This window comes from Protopterus annectens, chromosome 6.part0 (assembly GCF_019279795.1).
Source record: "Protopterus annectens isolate FY-2018-M chromosome 6.part0, PAN1.0, whole genome shotgun sequence".
Classification (NCBI taxonomy): domain Eukaryota; kingdom Metazoa; phylum Chordata; order Ceratodontiformes; family Protopteridae; genus Protopterus; species Protopterus annectens.
This window is the reverse complement of record NC_056737.1, coordinates 22,911,658-22,928,452: the sequence shown is the minus strand read 5'-3', so window position 1 is coordinate 22,928,452 and position 16,795 is coordinate 22,911,658. Positions and strand designations below refer to the sequence as shown.

Below are 16,795 nucleotides of genomic sequence, written 5' to 3'. Positions count from 1 at the left end.
GAGCAGGTAATTTGAAATCTGGCCCAATATGCAACTTTGCTACCAGAATTTGGGAACTTGAGACTCTGTTATGGACCTACTGTTGAGTATGGAGACTAGGACTGCTAGGTCATCTGCAGCTAGTGCCATGAATTTGGACGCAAGATTGTCTGCTGCTAAAGTGGTTGGTTTAAGCTTAAGGTGAAGTGTTTTAATGGCTGTGGTTAAAACAAGTTATAATGAGAAAACAGTAGAGTCAGTGGGCTTGGAATGGCATTGAGTAAGAGGATAACCGGGGTTGTTCTGAAGGAGGAAAGCAGCTGTGTTGCTGAAGTGGGTGTTAAAAGAGTGAGCTATGTTATAGCCTGAGTCACTGGAAATATGGAGTGGTTTGCCAGGCTTAAGGAGATGGTTAAATAATGTCCAGATGGTCTTTGGGTTTGTTTTATGGTCATCGTGTACAGAAAAAAAAATAAGTGTTTTTATTTTGTTCTTTTTTTCCTTGTTTTCAGCAAAGGTTTTGACTTGATTTTGTAGAGTTCTTTAGTATTTGAAGGCCTGAGGTGTCCAATTCTGGTACCACTGTTTACAGTCTCTATCTTTTTTCATCATTAACTCTTTTGTGTTCTGATCTAACCAAAGTGCCAGGTTCGTTTTGATGTGTTTTCTTCTTAGAGGGACTTTGGCATTTAGAATATCTAAGAAAATAATTTTAAAGGTTTCTGTTGATTTATATAGGGTGTAATATTTTAGAAGATGCCAGTTTATTTGTTTGAATGCATCTATGAAAGTGCTGATGTTGAAATTTGTTAGATTGCAGACTATATTATAGCAGGGAACAGATGATTCTTATTGTAATGTCTAACAGCACAAGTTGAGTGGTGGTCACAAATGGTATCAGGTAGTGTACCAGACTGGAAGATCTTTTTTTTTGGGGGGGGGGGGGTGTTGTAAGGATCCAGTCTAAAGTTGAGAAAGGTGAAACATGAAGTTTTGTTAAAGCAGTCTGGGGCTTTAATAAGTAGTGTAATGTTGTACAGGTTCAGTGAATGGGTGCTACATAAAGTGTTAATAGTTGCCCAGTTAATGCTGACACCACAAAGTATGATGGTGCCTGAAGATCAATATTAATGAGAAAGCAGTTCACTCTTAAAGAGAAAGTATGGTACAGCCATAGTCATCAGTGTAGTCAAAGTCCAGAAAAGATGCCATGTAAACTGGCTGACAAATACAGGATTTATCCAAGACTGAAGAGCCCTCCAGTGTGGTCCCTAAAAAGGAGAACTGTGTCAGCCAGGGAGATGGAGAACAAAGCTAGGGAAATGACATATACCCATGCTTTATCTCACTTCAGATTCTGCTCCAGTGAAGAGAATGCTGTTAGCCACTTGGTCACCCAAAGGCCTTGGAACTTAGAAAAATCGAGGGGGGGGTGGCCAGATGCAACCAAAACATCCCATAAGGCTTTAAGTTACAGGATTGAAGGCCTTTTACAAGTCAATGGACATTGGTACACATCTTAATGCTGTCCCAGTCACTTTTCTTGAATATACCTGACAATGACAACTATGTGCGTTATATCACAAGACAGGCTAAGTGAGCAGTAGGATTCTAGCATTAGTAATGGGAAGGAGTATGTTTTGAAAAATGTGAGAGAGGATTTTTTTCCTGAACATTGGAAAATAAAGCAATGCTTTGGTAATTTCTATACAGAAATGTAATCTTCCTTTGTGAAAATTGTGGTGTGCTTGCATTACCCACAATTCCTGGAATTTTCTCTATATTCCAAAATTGTAGAAAAGACTTTGAGGAACTTTAGCAGTACTCACTGTCAGATTCTTTTTTTTTTTTTGCTTGATGGCATAATCCTATATTCAGAATTAGGCATACCATTTGATTCCATTAACAACTATTAAGTAATCCACAGCAACATCCCACTAGCAGAGCCTGAAGAATGTTACACAAAATTCCTTGCCTAGGATGTAGGGTCATCTACAGGCTTAAGTCACTTGTGTGAGTAAGTGACAGGCCTTTACAAGGCCAGATTCTAGCATCTCTCTTCCCTTCTCTGAAAATCATATGACGTCAGAGCTGAACCTGAAATATTAAAACCTGTATACATAACCAATAAAGTACACATGCAGACACACACCTATACCTTGTTTACTGAGAAGTATGCTACCACAAGAATTTTTATATTCTAAACTACACAGGTTAAGACCTTACTTTAGCAGTTATTTTTGACAGACATTACTTTCATAGGTTCATAGGTTCATACTAGGCTATCTGCCCTAGGGCATTTATAAGCCTAGCCAGATTGTGTTTGGCTTTTGCCACCCATTTTAAATTAATTTTGCTATGCCCTTTTTCGAGGTTAGTATACTGCGCCTCTGTCTAACAGTGACACAGAAGTGATACCCGGAGTAAACCTACGATCTCCCATCCACTCATCAAGATTCCTCTTGAAGAGAGTCAATGAGGGACTCTGCCTAACCTGGACTGGGATTTTATTCCAGAGTGAAGGGAGCCTCTGGGTTATGAATCTGTCCCTCCAGCATGTCCTATTTATTTCAGTGCTGAGGTTCAAGTCTCTCGAGCGCGTAGCTCAATGGGATTTGATTTTCTGAGGTGCAGCATGTCCATTCATTCCGGGTTGGACATGGCTTTATACGTCAGGCACAGATCGCCTCTGAGCAGGCGGTATGCCACTGAGTAGAGCTGGAGTTTCTTTAACCGGGCAGCATATGGCATCTGTTTGAGCCCTTTGATCCTCTTGGTGAGGTACTTTTGGGGTCTTTCCAGTTGCTGCAGGTGTCTGGTAAGGTACATCCCAAAAGGGGCATTGTACTCAATTATGGGCCTGATGAGGGATGAGTAAAGAGGCACAATGACCTCCCCTGATCTAGATGTGAATCCCTTCATGATTAGGTGGGCTATATAAAATGTTTTTCTAACCACTTTGGCCACATGGTTGTCAAATGAGAGATTGCTATCAACTTGGGTCCCCAGGTCCCTAATTACTTCTTCTGTACTTAATGGATTACCACCTATGTGGTAATTTGTGGGCACTTTGTTTTTGCCAAAGGGGATGACTATACACTTTTTGGCATTTAGCTTGAGGCCATGGCTCTGGCACCAGTTGTCTGTTTCTATGAGGCCCTTTTGGAGGATGCTTGTGTCGGCTGGAGAGTCGATTATGGCGCCCAGTTTGCAGTCATCTGTGAACTTGGACAGCCACAGTCCTTCCGTGTTGGCCTGTACCTCTGAGAAATATATACCGAACAAGAGAGGTCCCAGGACTGAGCCTTGTGGGACGCCATTTGTAACTGGTTTGGAGTCTGACATGACTCCAGCAATTCTAACCATGTGGGTTCTGTCCTTGAGATAGTTTGCAACCCATCTAGTGACACAGGGGTTTATATTTAAGCTGGTGAGCTCATCTATAATGCCCGAGTGGGGTATTGTATCAAAGGCTTTTGCGAGGTCCAGGTAGGCTGTGTGGACCACCTTCCCCTCCTCAATGGCCTTGGTGACTGTTTCAAAGAAATCAACCAGGTTTAAGAGGCAGGATCTGCCCTTAACAAAGCCGAACTGGGTAGGATCCAGTGTCTGTAGGCCCCCAATATCTTTATTTATGAGGTCCATGATGATCCTTTCCATAGCTTTGCAGACCAAGTTAGTCAGGCTTATGCAGCGATAGTTTCCAGGATCCGTTGAGTTCACCACCTTTGTGGAGAGGGACCACTGTTGCTGTATGCCACTCTTTGGGTACATATCCTGTAGTAAGGCTGAGATTGAACAGTAGTTTTATGTTTGGGTTTAGCTCTTCTTGGAGTTCATGTAGGACACAGCCCGGGATACCGTCTGGTCCCATTGATGCTGTGTTTTTTGCTTTGGAGAGGGCTGCTCTTACCTGAGCATCTGAGATGTCAGGGGGGCAGCACTCTGCTGGGATAGATATTTGCCCTTTTGGTGGGGAGGGGGGGGAGTTTGCGCTGAACCTGTCAGCTAGGATGCTGGCAATGTCTGTGGGTTCGGTGTATTTTTTGTCATTTTGGACTAATTCTGAGCATATCTGGGAATTCCCACCCAGGTTCCTAACATAACTAAAGAAAGCCTTGTGATTATCCTTAGTGTCCTGTGCAATTTTTCTCTCGAAGCTGGCCTTAGACGATTTTATGAGTGCCCATAGTTTTTTGCTAATACTGATCAGAGATGCCTTCCCTTTTTGGGATTTTTCTCGATCATGTAGTAGCTTCCTCCTTCTGTTGTATAGTTTGTTTATGGCTGGGGTCCACCAAACAGGACATCTGCCTTTGGAGGATTGGGTCTTGGTTTTATTTGGGATTGCATGATCCATGCATTCCTGAAGGTGTTCATATAATGCATTTATAAAGGATTCTGTGGCCTGGGCCATATTTTCCACAGGCCCGGGGGCTTTGAAGGATTCCACCTCGGTTTTGAGGAGTGTGAAATTTGCTTTAGAGAAGTTTTTCACTGTAGTTTTCAGGCAGGGGGTGGAGTCGGGATGTGAATATCCAGTGGGATTGGTTTATGGTCTGATCTTACCAGTGAAGGATACACTTCTGGTCTGAAGCATAGAGTCCCCATGCTGGTGATGATCAGGTCCAGTATGTTTTCCCCTCTTGTGGGAGTGGTAACAAGTTGTTCCATAGCATCTGAGTTTATAAATTCTAGGAACCTTTGGGCTAGGGTGTTGGAGCTAGAGTAATGCTCCCAGTCTATGTTTGGGTAGTTGAAGTCGCCCAATATAATGGTGTTTGGAGAGACCTTCATATTTTCCAGTGTTCTCAGGAAGGCCGAGTGGGGTTCCTGGGTTTGGGAGGGTGGTCTGTAGCAGGCTATAAACTGGAAGGCAGTTTTACCCACTGTTAGTTGCACATGGATAGTCTCTGATGCACCGTGCTGCACCACCAACCTGGAAGTGTGGGTATCTTTGACGAATTTTGATACTTCCCCTCCTTTTGTGGTTCGGTCCAAGTTTTGGGGCCGAAAAGCATGGTATGAGGTATAACCTGGTAGTGCTGGGGTGCTCTCGGGAGCCTTGAACCAGGTTTCTGTTAATGCACAGATATCGATGTTCTCCATGCTAAGGAGAGTTTCGAGTGCGTGCATCTTGAGGTTTAGCCTTCTGGCATTGAGTAGCATTACTCTTAGTTTCTTATCCCTTGAGATACCTATGGAGGTGGGTTTGTCTTTTGAGCCTTGCCTAAAAAAGGCCCTATGGGGGTAGCAAGAGCCTTTGCCAATATCCGAAAGCCCAGGGGTGACAGGTGCAAGCCGTCCCTAGCGAAGCATCGTGGCTTGTCGAGCATGTCATCCCAGGCTGACAGGCATTGGATCCCCTTTGAATGACACCAATACTTAAACCAATTGTTGAAATTGATCATCTTGTCTTCATATTGTGGCATCATTCTTGGTGAGGGTAAGATGCTACTCAAGGTCAGTGTCATACCGGCCTGGGCTACATGCTCAGAGAGCTCCTCTACGTCTCTTTTCATGTAGTCCAGGGAGGTATGTCTCAGGTCATTCACACCAGCATGGACAATGATGGAGTCATATTTGTACTTGCCTTGGAGTGACCTGAGTGCTTGTGTTATGTGGCGGATCCTAGCGCCTGACAGGCAGCTCACTGTGACCTTCTCCTTGTTCAGCCTGGTGAGCGGGAAGTCAGTGTGCCTGACGGTAGAGTCACCTATTACAAGTGTATCAGGTGTGTTGTTTAGCCTTAAGGGCTGTGACTGTTCGGCACACTGGCTTTGTGAGCTATGTGTTGCACGTGTTTTGTTTTGTGGTAGCGGTTGCTTGGGTGTCTGCTTTGGAGGTCTCTGCTGCTTAGGCAGATTTTTATTTAGAGCCTCTGAGTATGTTTTTGTGTGTTTGTGTGTTTGGTTTGCTGTCTTGGTAGGTCTATGTGAGACTGGAATTGTAGTGAGTGTGGTTTCCTTCTCCTCCTGACTGGTTTCGCCAGTACTGAGTTGAGAGAGCTTAGCCTCCAGTATGGCTATATGGTTGCATCTCTCACATGTGTTGGAATTTGTTGGGAGGAGGAGAGGGTTGTCTGTGTACATGAGGTAGTTGTAACATTGCCTCAAGATTCCCAGATTCTCCAGCTAGACTTTCCATGTATAGGGTTTCTACATACCTGATAGTAACTGTATTTGCTTTAGTATTTCTTTATTTTGCATAACAGCATGATATTGCATTTCTAATATTTTTCTTACTCTGTAGCACAATTCATTAATTGACAGCAAAATACATTACATATGGTGCAGCGGTAGTGTTGTTGCCTCACAACAAGAAGTTCTCCTGTTCGATTCTTGGCTGAAGTGCCTTCTGTGTGGAATCTGCATGTCCTCCCCCTTGGTCGAGTGCCGTTCGAAAGACATGCATGAATGGGTGTGCCTTCGCTGAAGGTTGGGCGTCGGGCTGGCAACTCGGCACCATAAAAAAAAAATCTACTGCCAATCATTAGTGGACCGGAGTTCCTCTGTGGCAACCCTTAACCGGGAAAAGCTGTAAAGACAAAACAACAACGTTATCACACAGATCCCAGACAGTTATAAGATGTTGACTAAACTTACCACTCTGCTGAAATACTTGTCCAGGACTTCTACAAAGTTGTGAATTAGCTCATACACTGCCATTTCATTCTGAAATACACATTTACAACATATTTGTGTAAATCTGCTACAGTTATTTTGCAAAATAATTTATAAAATAACAGCAAGATAAACAGTTTAACACATTTTCTAAGCAAACATTTGTGCAGAAGAATAAAGTGTACAAAGCAGACAGTTTCAGAACAAAGTAAGTTCCATTGGTGTAGAGGAATATAGTACTGACTATAAACCAGTTAACTAGATTTTGATGAACAGCTTCTGCACCAGATGTAGATGCAATGGAGGGAGGGAGAAGTGACAAGGCTTAACCTGCTCAACCATATTCCAGGGAATGAGCATACTATGGTAATTTCCCTAGCAGAGCCTGAAGAATGTTACCCAAGATGCCTTGCCCAGGATGTAGGGTCATCTATAAGGTTAAAGTCACTTGTGTGAGTAAGGGACAGTCCTGCGCTATCACTCATTGCGCATACTCCTTAGGAAAAGCCTACTGGACATGTGCAGGCTTAATATAGAAAAAAAAAATAAAAAGTCACTGGAACCATGAACCGCTTTAAGTAAAAAGTAAAAAAATGTTACTGACTAAATCTACACAGAAGTTAAAATTATGCTAGTAATAACTTTTTCCCTGTAGGCTTCTTCAGGCAAAATGAATGAATGCAATGAAACAACTTAGGCTCATATACATGGTGTCATAATCACATGACTCTCATTCATTAAACCTTTTTCTGAAGTTCCCTTAGCATCGGTTTCAATGAAACATTGCCATTCAAACCATGTGTTATGTGTACTCCTAAGTGTAACGTCCAATAAAACTTTTCTATTTCTATGCGTTCTTTCACATTCCCCCCACGTATTCTCATTTATACATTTTGAAAATGGTCAACACCTTTATCTTTCATATGCTTGTATAATGCATTTGTTAACCATTCTCGTTTAATGTCAGATAAATGATTCCCAATATGCTCTTTGAATTTCTGATTTGTTTTCCCCACATAATATGCTTAACATAAGTTACATCTAGCTAAATATATTACTTTAACAATTTCCATATGCTGTTAACTTCTATTTCTTATTTGTGATGGGATGAATGAATATGTTATCCTCACATATAAACTGACAATATATGCACCTACCACATTTCTATGTACCTCTCTTCTTTGTTGTATTAATACTCTTCTTCTCACGTCTTTTCCTTATAGCATAAAATATATTTCAGTTCTGACTGATCTTACATCTGAACCTTAGTCTATCCATATCAAAATCTTGAGACAACAATAAATTTGTTACCAGATAAGAACCTTTTTAGGACCACCCAGTCTGCCTAGTTTCCCAACATAATCACCATCATCATCATTATCAACCTCCTTTTTCCCATTATCTATATGGGGACTGGGTGTTGCATCAACTGTGACCATCTTTCTTGAATTAATGGCACTCTCCTACCTAACTCGATGGTCATCCCAGACTGTTGCAACTCTTCTTTCATGCAATCTATCCATCTCTTTTCTGGACATCCTCGTTTACTCTTGCCTTCTTCCTTTCTCTCCCAAATATTCACCAGATTGTCTTCTGCTTTTCTGCACATGTGCCTGAACGATAGTTATCTGTTCTCTTTGACCTTCTCTGCAACTGAAACTACTTTGGCTTCTGCTTTGATGTCTTGATTTCTTCATCTGTCTCACAGTGTGCATCCTACCACCTGTTTCATACACTTCATCACCATCACATCTTTGCCTTCACTGCCCAGGTTTCTGTACCTTACAGTAGCACTGGTTGCACCACTGTTTTATACAGCTTACTTTTCAGCTTCTTTGGCATTGTTCTGCACACATTACCCCTAACACTTAGTCCCATTTTGCGGCAGACCCTCTGATTCTTGCTTCGACCTCCTCTTTTGGACTTCCCTTCTCCTCAACTACCCCTGCCAGATACCTGAAGCTGTTAACCTGTTCCACTATCCAAGCCAGATGCTTGAAGCTGTTAACTTGCTCCACTATCTAAGTTCTCAGATTTTTCTGATTTCCTCCATTTGCTGTCATAACTGTCTTGTCAGTTTCATTCAGTATCTTCAATTTTGCATTCTCTTCCACAGTCATTTGCTGAAATTCTTGCCGAGAGTCTGCTTGTATTACCACACTGTCTGCATACAGCAGTGTTGTTGATCTGTCCATTTGCTAATATAGTCTATCACCAGTATAAACAGCAAATAGCATAGAGCAACTATAATATCTGAACTATAATGTACACCCACTTCTACTGGAAACCCCTCTCAAGTCTGAATACTGTTTGTACTTTTGCCATCAGGTCCTTATATGTAGCCTGCACAAATTCTGCCAATGTTTCCAGGACTTCAAACCATCAGAGGACTACCCAAATCAGCTTTCTTGGGACTTTATTGTATGTTTTCTCCAAGTCTAGGAATGTTCAATTGGACTCTTTCCTCATCTCTAGCTTCTTCTCCACTGTCTGTCTCACCAGAAATATCAGCTCATTTGTGCTGCATCCTGACCTGAATCTGAACTGCTCATCTCCCATCTTACTTTCTTTTACTCTGTGTATTCATTAATCACCTCTCCAGCACTTTCAGTGTGACAAGAGTTTGATACTTCTGCACCTCCCACAGTTGTAAATGCACCTTTGTTTTCGTACACTGGCAACAGAATTATTATTCTCCAGTCATCTGGGATACACTTTTCTCTACATACTACTTATGAACACCTTCGAGTAACATTTCTACCCTAATTTATCCAACATCTTGATCATATCTGCCATAACCTCATCAGTGCCTGCTGCTTTCCCTGACTTTATTTTCCTCATTGCTGTTCTTAAATTCTTCTTTCATAAGCTGATGGAAATACTCCTTCCAATTGCTTCTGATGCCCTATGGACTAGTGAGCAGGTTGTTGCTGGCATCTCTTATGAAGGATATCCGATAACTATCTTCTTTACTTTTCTATTTATGCCTTGTACTTTGAGACACGTCATTCTTCTAGAGTTTCTTTGTGCCATCTGCTGATTCACTTTCCAGAAGTTGGTAAAGTGCCTCTGGTGGCTAGTTCTTTGCTATTGAGACTGCTCTCAGACTGTTTGTTAACCAAACAGTATTCCTTCTTATCCTGATATCATCTTTTCTGTCTCCCACTTCTTTCTTTTGATAACTTTCTGGACTTCTGCATTCCATCATCAGCTTTCCTTATGTACCTTATTTTCATACCTGGCTCTGTCACATATCTGTTCTATAGTCCTTACATATACTGTTTGGAGATGCTGCCATTCTACTTCAACACCACATAATTCTTCTTCCTGAGGTGCTAAGAGACCAGAGTGTTTCCTTGAACTCTTGTGCTTTTGCTTCAGTCAACACCCATATTTTCAGCCTACTCTCTGTTGAACTTAGAATCTTCTGTAACAACTGCTTGTAGCCAATTGTAGCCACCTGTGGTTTATGTTGCAGAATGGGTTTTTCACTGGGGATGACTTTGTAGTCTTTGACTCTACCCACATGCAATTTCCTTACTAGAAGGAAGTCTACCTCAGTTGTAGGTTGGCACTCTTGTACGTGATCTTGTGACTCTCTCTCTTGCTGAACCATGTATTGGACATCATCAAGACATTTGCCAGACAGATGTCTAGAATGGCCTCTCCTTTATTCCTGTTGCCACACACATGTGGACTCAGGCAGTCTGCTTAGTTTCCATCCACCTAAAACAAGGCAAAACTCACCTTTTCACTTCCATGTGTTTTAACCACTTGAAGCTTGTAATATCTTAATAGTTCTCATAACAATTTAAATGTGAAAGTGAAACACTGACGAGCCTATTGTCCTCTCACTGTTCCTTTGTAAATTGCATTTCCAATACCTCTTCTCACTCATTTCTAATCTCTTCTAATTGATTATTATAGTTATCTCTTTTTAACACCAGTGTCTGTTCTAGACTCTACCAGGTCTTTAGCACTTAGGACTTCCCTATCCCTTTCTGTTTGCCTGTACTCTGATGCTATCAGCTGGTATGGGAGGCAGTCTCTAACCAGCAGTCCAAACTTCTGTTTGGCCTCATCCAACCTTCTGTACGGCCTCATCCAGCCTTTCACTCCCTACGTATTTGCTCTCCACACCTTGGTTCTTTTAATAATTTTTCTTAAGTAAATCTTTCTCTTGTTCGTCTCTAATACATATGACAAGAAGGCTGTGGTTTTTGTTTAGATACTTTAATACACAAAACACATCATGATGGATAGCAGCATCATTAAATATGAACAAACTAGTTAACAGACAGACCTTACATACACATGCTTACATCTCAACAGCTAACTACAAAATAGCAGTTTAGCTTGCACATGCTCAGTATTTATACACTTGTGCAAGCCCTTGGATAGCTTCTTAAAGGTATATACACACATACTGACCTACACATCTTTACTAAATCACTTATGATATAGGCAACCATACATTTATATAAATGAAAACAAACCATATTAACATATTAGTCAACGTCAGTCAAACATTACAGAGCTCATTCAGTTTCTACCCCCCTTAAACCTCATTCTTGTGACAAAACATTATTCTAGATGCATTTTTCCCACAATTCCATTTTTTCTAAGTAATTTGCTCCTATCCTTTTCTGAAGATCCCCTACCAGTTATTTTATATCTTACTCTATTCACTAGTTCGAGTACAACTGGTTTAGACTTTGATTTCCATTTTCTAGCAACTACTTTTTTGGCAGCCACCAGAATTAAACTCAGCAAGGCCTAAACTCATCTAAGCAATTCAGAATCTGTATTGTAGCTCAAAAATAATTTCCCTAGTTGCACCAATTTGCTCACCCAGTATTTCTGTTAGAGTAGTCTGCAGGAAATTTTTAAACTCAACCAACTCATTACACTCCCAAGAAATATGTTCCCAACTGCCTCTTTCTTCTCCATCGCACCTCCATCATTTGCAATCTAACTGAGGAAAAATTCTGTGGAGTCTACTTGGGGTATAAAAATACCTATGCAAACACTTCCAAGTACAGATCCTAAATCTTCTAGAGTTGGTTGCATTTTTGGGAGTCATATATAGATATATATATATATATATATATATATATATATATATATATATATAGATATATATATATATATATATATTCCGCTGTGTTTATTTGTGAAACGCTTATCCAGTCTCTCTCCCCAATCCTTTTGAACCTTATTTGATCGAGTTCTAGAATTATCAAGCAATGTTTTATATGCTCTACTAATTATCCTTTTTTAATAACAGCTTCTGTTCTTGATTCTACAGAAAATTCTACCAGTGCTGGTCTTTCACTTAGGATTCCACTATGTCTTTCTTTTGCCTATACTCTGATATCAATCCTTGATAGGGAAGGCAATCTTAAGCCTGCAGTCCAAATGAATTCTTGGCCTCTTCCCATTCTATCACTTTCCCCCTCTAATACCTTGGTTCTTTTGTCAGTTTTGTCCAGTAAATCCCAGTCCCTTCTTGCCTATTCTCTGTACCCTTAATTACAGTCATACCTATCAGCAAAATCTCCTCTATCTATCCCCATACATTGGCTTAGTTCTTAGAATACTTCCTGTTATTTTATCAATATAATATTCTGCATGGTTATTGTTATTCTCCTTAAGGATCTGCATCCAAAATCCCAGTCTATCCTTGTTTCTTGAACTTCCTCCCTTTCCACTGTCATCCCTTTCCACTTTGAATTACAGCTTTCTGCTTGTATTATGTATAGGTGCTTTAACACTACAGCTCTGAAATACCCCTTCAAATCTTGTAATCCCAAACCACCTTGTTCCATTGGAAGGAGCAACTTATCTTATTTGACTCTTGCCCTCTCATATAAAAAAATGCTATACACAACTTCTCCTCTGGTTAATAAAAAATATGCCTGACCTGTGTATAAAACTAAAGGGACTAAAACTATTTTCACAGCTTGTATCTTGCTATCCATATTCATAAAACATAGCTTCCAATTTCTCTTTTGTATTATCTTTTATTTAGTCTCTTCCCACATATTCTTAGCTACCAAAACAGAATCTTTTTTAATCCATACTCTTTAAGTACTTAATTTCATCAAATCCCCATAAATATGGATACTGTGGAATCAATTTGTGTGTGGGTACATAGTTTACAGCTATTGCCTTTATTTTATCTTCATTAATTTTGTATCCCAAAAAGACTTGAAACTGTCTCAGAATGTTCCACAGCTATGACATGTCCTTTTCTAGTTTTATCAGGTATAAAATAATATGATCTGCAAATAGAGGCAATTTTCTTTTCTTTCTTTTTTTTTGTGAAACAAGAAACAACTTTATTAAGTTATCACATATAACACAGGCAATCATACATTTATATGAATGAAAACAAACCATATTAACATAACTGTAGTTGCAAACATTATACATTACTTACTGTCTATGCAGTTGTCAGTCAGACATTAAATAGCTCATCCAAATTCTGTCTTCTTTTAAACCTTGTTCTCCCTTTACATGTATTGTTGCCACAATTCCCATTTTTCCAATGTACTTTGCTGCTACCCTATTCTAAAGATCCCAATTCCAGTTGTTTTATCTCTGTTACTATATTCACTACTTCTAGTAAAACTGGTTTAGACTTTGATTTTCATTTTCTAGTAATTGCTTTTTTGGCAGGCATCATAATTAGACTCAGCAAGGCCTTACTATGTCTAGGCAATTCCAATTCTGTATCATAGTTAAAAAAAATAATTTCTTCAGTTACACCAATTTGCTTACCCAGTACCTCACAGAGCAGTCTGCAGGGAATCTTTAAAGCCTGCCAACTCATTACACTCCCAGAGAATATATTCCCATTTACCTCTGTTTTCCCTAGCACACCTCCAACATTTGCTGTCTACCTGAGGAAAAATTCTTTGGAGTCTACTTGGGGGTATACAAATACCTACGTAAATACTTCCAAGCAAAGATCCTAAATCTTCCAGGCTTTGTATCATGTTTGGGGAGACATACATATATCCTCTCATTGATTCTTTGCGAACTGCTTATCCAGTCTCTCTTACCAATCCTTTCTAACCTCCCCTGATTGACTATTACAACTATCATGCAATATTTTGCATTCTTCGGTAAATTACTCCTTTTTAACAGCAGCTTCTATTCTAGATTCTACTAAAAACTCTACCAGTGCTGGTCTTTCACTTTGGATCCCCCCATTTCTTTCTCTTTGCCTATACTCTGATATCAATCCTTGATAGGGAAGGCAATCTCTATCCTGTAGTCCAAATAAATTCTTGGCCTCTTCCCATTCTATTAACTTTCCTCTCTATTTTTTTTCTCCAAATACCTTGGTTCTTTTGCCAGTTTTCTCCAATAAATTATAGCCCCCTCTTGCCTATTGTCTGTATCCCTAATTGCAATCATCCCTACTGGCAGAATCTCCTTTCTTCATTCCCTTGTTGGCTTACTTCTTAGAATGCTTTCTGATACTTTATGAATACTATATTCTGCATGATTACTGTTATTCTTCTTAAGGATCAGCATCCAAAATCCAAGACTCTTCTTGTTTTTTGAGCTTCCCCCGTTTCATCATACCTTTCCACTTTGAATTATAGGTTTCTGCCTGTGCTATATATAGGAGCCTTGACTGTGTAGCTCTGAAATACCCCTTCAAATTGGCTAATCCCAAACTGCCTTGTTTAATTGGAAGAATCAGTTAATCCCACTTGACTCTTGCCATCTTCCCCTCTCAAATAAAATCCTTCAGCACTTTATTAATTGCTATCCTCAACTTCTCCTCTAACTGATAAAAATATGTCTGACTGGAGTATAAAACCAAAGGGACTAAAAACATTTTAACTGCTTGTATCTGGCTATCTATATCCATATAAGAGAGCTTCTGGTTTCTCAGCTTTTATATTATCTTTTGTCTCTTCCCACATATCCTTAGCTGCACACCAGAATCACTTTTAATCCATACTTCTAAGTACTTCATGTCCCCATAAATATGGATACTGCTGAACCAATGTGTGTGTTGGTACATAATATACAGCTATTGCCTTTGTTTTAGCTTCATTAATTTTGAATCTCAAAAAGATTTTAAACTGCTTCAAAATGTTCCACAACACTGAAATGTCCTTTTCTGCTTTTATCATGTGTAAAATAATATCATCTGCAAATATAAACAGTTTTTTTTAACTACCATACCAATTATATCCTTGAATTTCTGAGTCTCTTATTTCCTTTGCCAATAAGGGGAAAGAGGATACCCCTGCCTGGCTCCTCTGCTCAAACAGAAATTATCAGAGAAGAACCTGCCCACTTTAATTTTCACCTCCGATCCCTCGTATATCGTTCTAATCAAGCTTAGAATTTTATCAAGGAATGCAAATACTGCCATTGTCCTATTCAAACACCCAGCTTACTCTATCGAATGCTTTCTCTGCATCAGGACCCACTAACAACGGTGGTATTTTGTTATATTCAGGTTCCCCTCTGGGTCATCAATGTTCTGTTAATGTTGTCAAATGTTTTCCTCCCCTCCATATTAATGTTATCAAATGTTTGCCTCCCTTTCATGAAACCACACTGATCCATATCTATCAATTTTGGCATCATGTTTGCCATTCTTTAGCCATTTTAGATATAAACACCTTATAATCATGGTTTAGGATTGAAATGAGCCTATATGAAGCTGGATCTAATGGGTCTTTACCATCTTTATTTCTTTCAGGATGTTGGTGCTTCTCCTCCTTTTCTTCCTTGTACCTTGGGTTTGTGAGCTGAAAATCTTAACCATTATAGAACAAAGTATTCTGGGCCATCCTTTTTTTCAGTGTTTGTTTAAAAAGTTTAGCCATGTTACCAAAAAAAGGTGAAAACTGCAGAAGCTTGAATTAATAAATGTCTTCAAGTCTTTTATGCTAAGCTTGCAGAAAGCATAAAGGATATCTTGGAAAATCCTGACCAAAGAAGAAACTGCATGCTCTTATGCCACCTCTGCCTTAAAGGTATGCAAATAATCTTAAGTATATGCAGGCAGTGGAGGTGTCTGATGTTCTGGAATATTATCAATCCACCTACCCTCCATCAATAATACTCTCCTTTCCCAAACCCAACTACTGCATGGAACCCCTGACTCATACAATGAAAACTTGTAGCAGCATAGCTAGTTTTGGGTACCAGCCAACCCTGAGGTTGCTGGCAGCCATCTGGTCCTAAGGGGCCCACAATCACAGCAAGTTACTTTATTTTGATATTCTGATACTTGTTTATCAAACCAGAAAAAGCTAATATAACAGTCTTGTATAAGTCAGGTGGGTAAAACAGCATTTACAGGACAAAGAATCCTAAAGATCAGCAAAGCTATTTCTTTAAACTTCAATGACATCAATGGCTGTATTGACAGATGTAGTTACATGGGTATCCGTTTTGTTCATTAGGAGGCTTCATGATTACATTAAATGTTTTACCATTGACATAGCCCTCATGACTTCGCTGAACCATGCTGGTGGGCATTCTCTCCAGTAAAATTAATGTGCACGCCTTACTCCGTTATTTGTTTTGCTCACTTTGGACATGGCAAGAAAAATAAAAGCAACACCTTTTGTACAAGCACCGCTGCTCATTAGTGTGGAAAGTAGAATGTCTTTTGTTTTTCTTCTCTCACATAACATAACCATATCACATTGAAGCGATGCTTGAACAAAATTGAATATCTTGAGATGGTGACTTTAGTGATGTTAGTATTCAAGTCTGTAATGTCATTTCCAGACTTCTTGATCAACTTTCAGCTTTTTGGACAGAAGGGAAAATTGGTTATCCTTGTCTGTTAATTATGATGGGGGAGGGGTTGTTCATTTAATATTATTGGTGATACCTTGAATTTACTAATTCTGTCTGAGGCCCCACTACCTGTTAAGCCTGCTGAGGTATCCTGTTCCTGTTAATCTTGCTAATGCCATTTGACTTGTATTTTGTTTCAGCTGATCCTCTGAAACAATTTGCCCAGAGCCCTCTGACTCTATTATTCTGGTTGGGACCCTCAATTTCAGTTCATTCTGTTAAGGGTTTGACTTTGTTAATCCTGTGAATCTCCTCAGTTCTCTTAATCCTTTTGAACCCCCCCCCCCCCATTAATATTGCTTAGTGACACACTGATTTTGTTAATTCTGATCCCCAAATCTGACATT

The 16,795-nt window shown here is 39.7% G+C and overlaps 1 protein-coding gene across 2 annotated transcripts in view; it reads right to left on the bottom strand.

The window, feature by feature from the left end:
* The window catches only part of AP4S1 (adaptor related protein complex 4 subunit sigma 1), a 348,287-nt gene that overhangs the window by 113,841 nt on the left and 217,651 nt on the right, over positions 1-16,795 (bottom strand). For both annotated transcript variants that reach the window (XM_044073817.1, XM_044073819.1), the window contains exon 4: positions 6,585-6,653. In XM_044073817.1, coding sequence (XP_043929752.1) covers positions 6,585-6,653 — 69 coding nt within the window. The remainder of the gene's footprint in view (positions 1-6,584; positions 6,654-16,795) is intronic.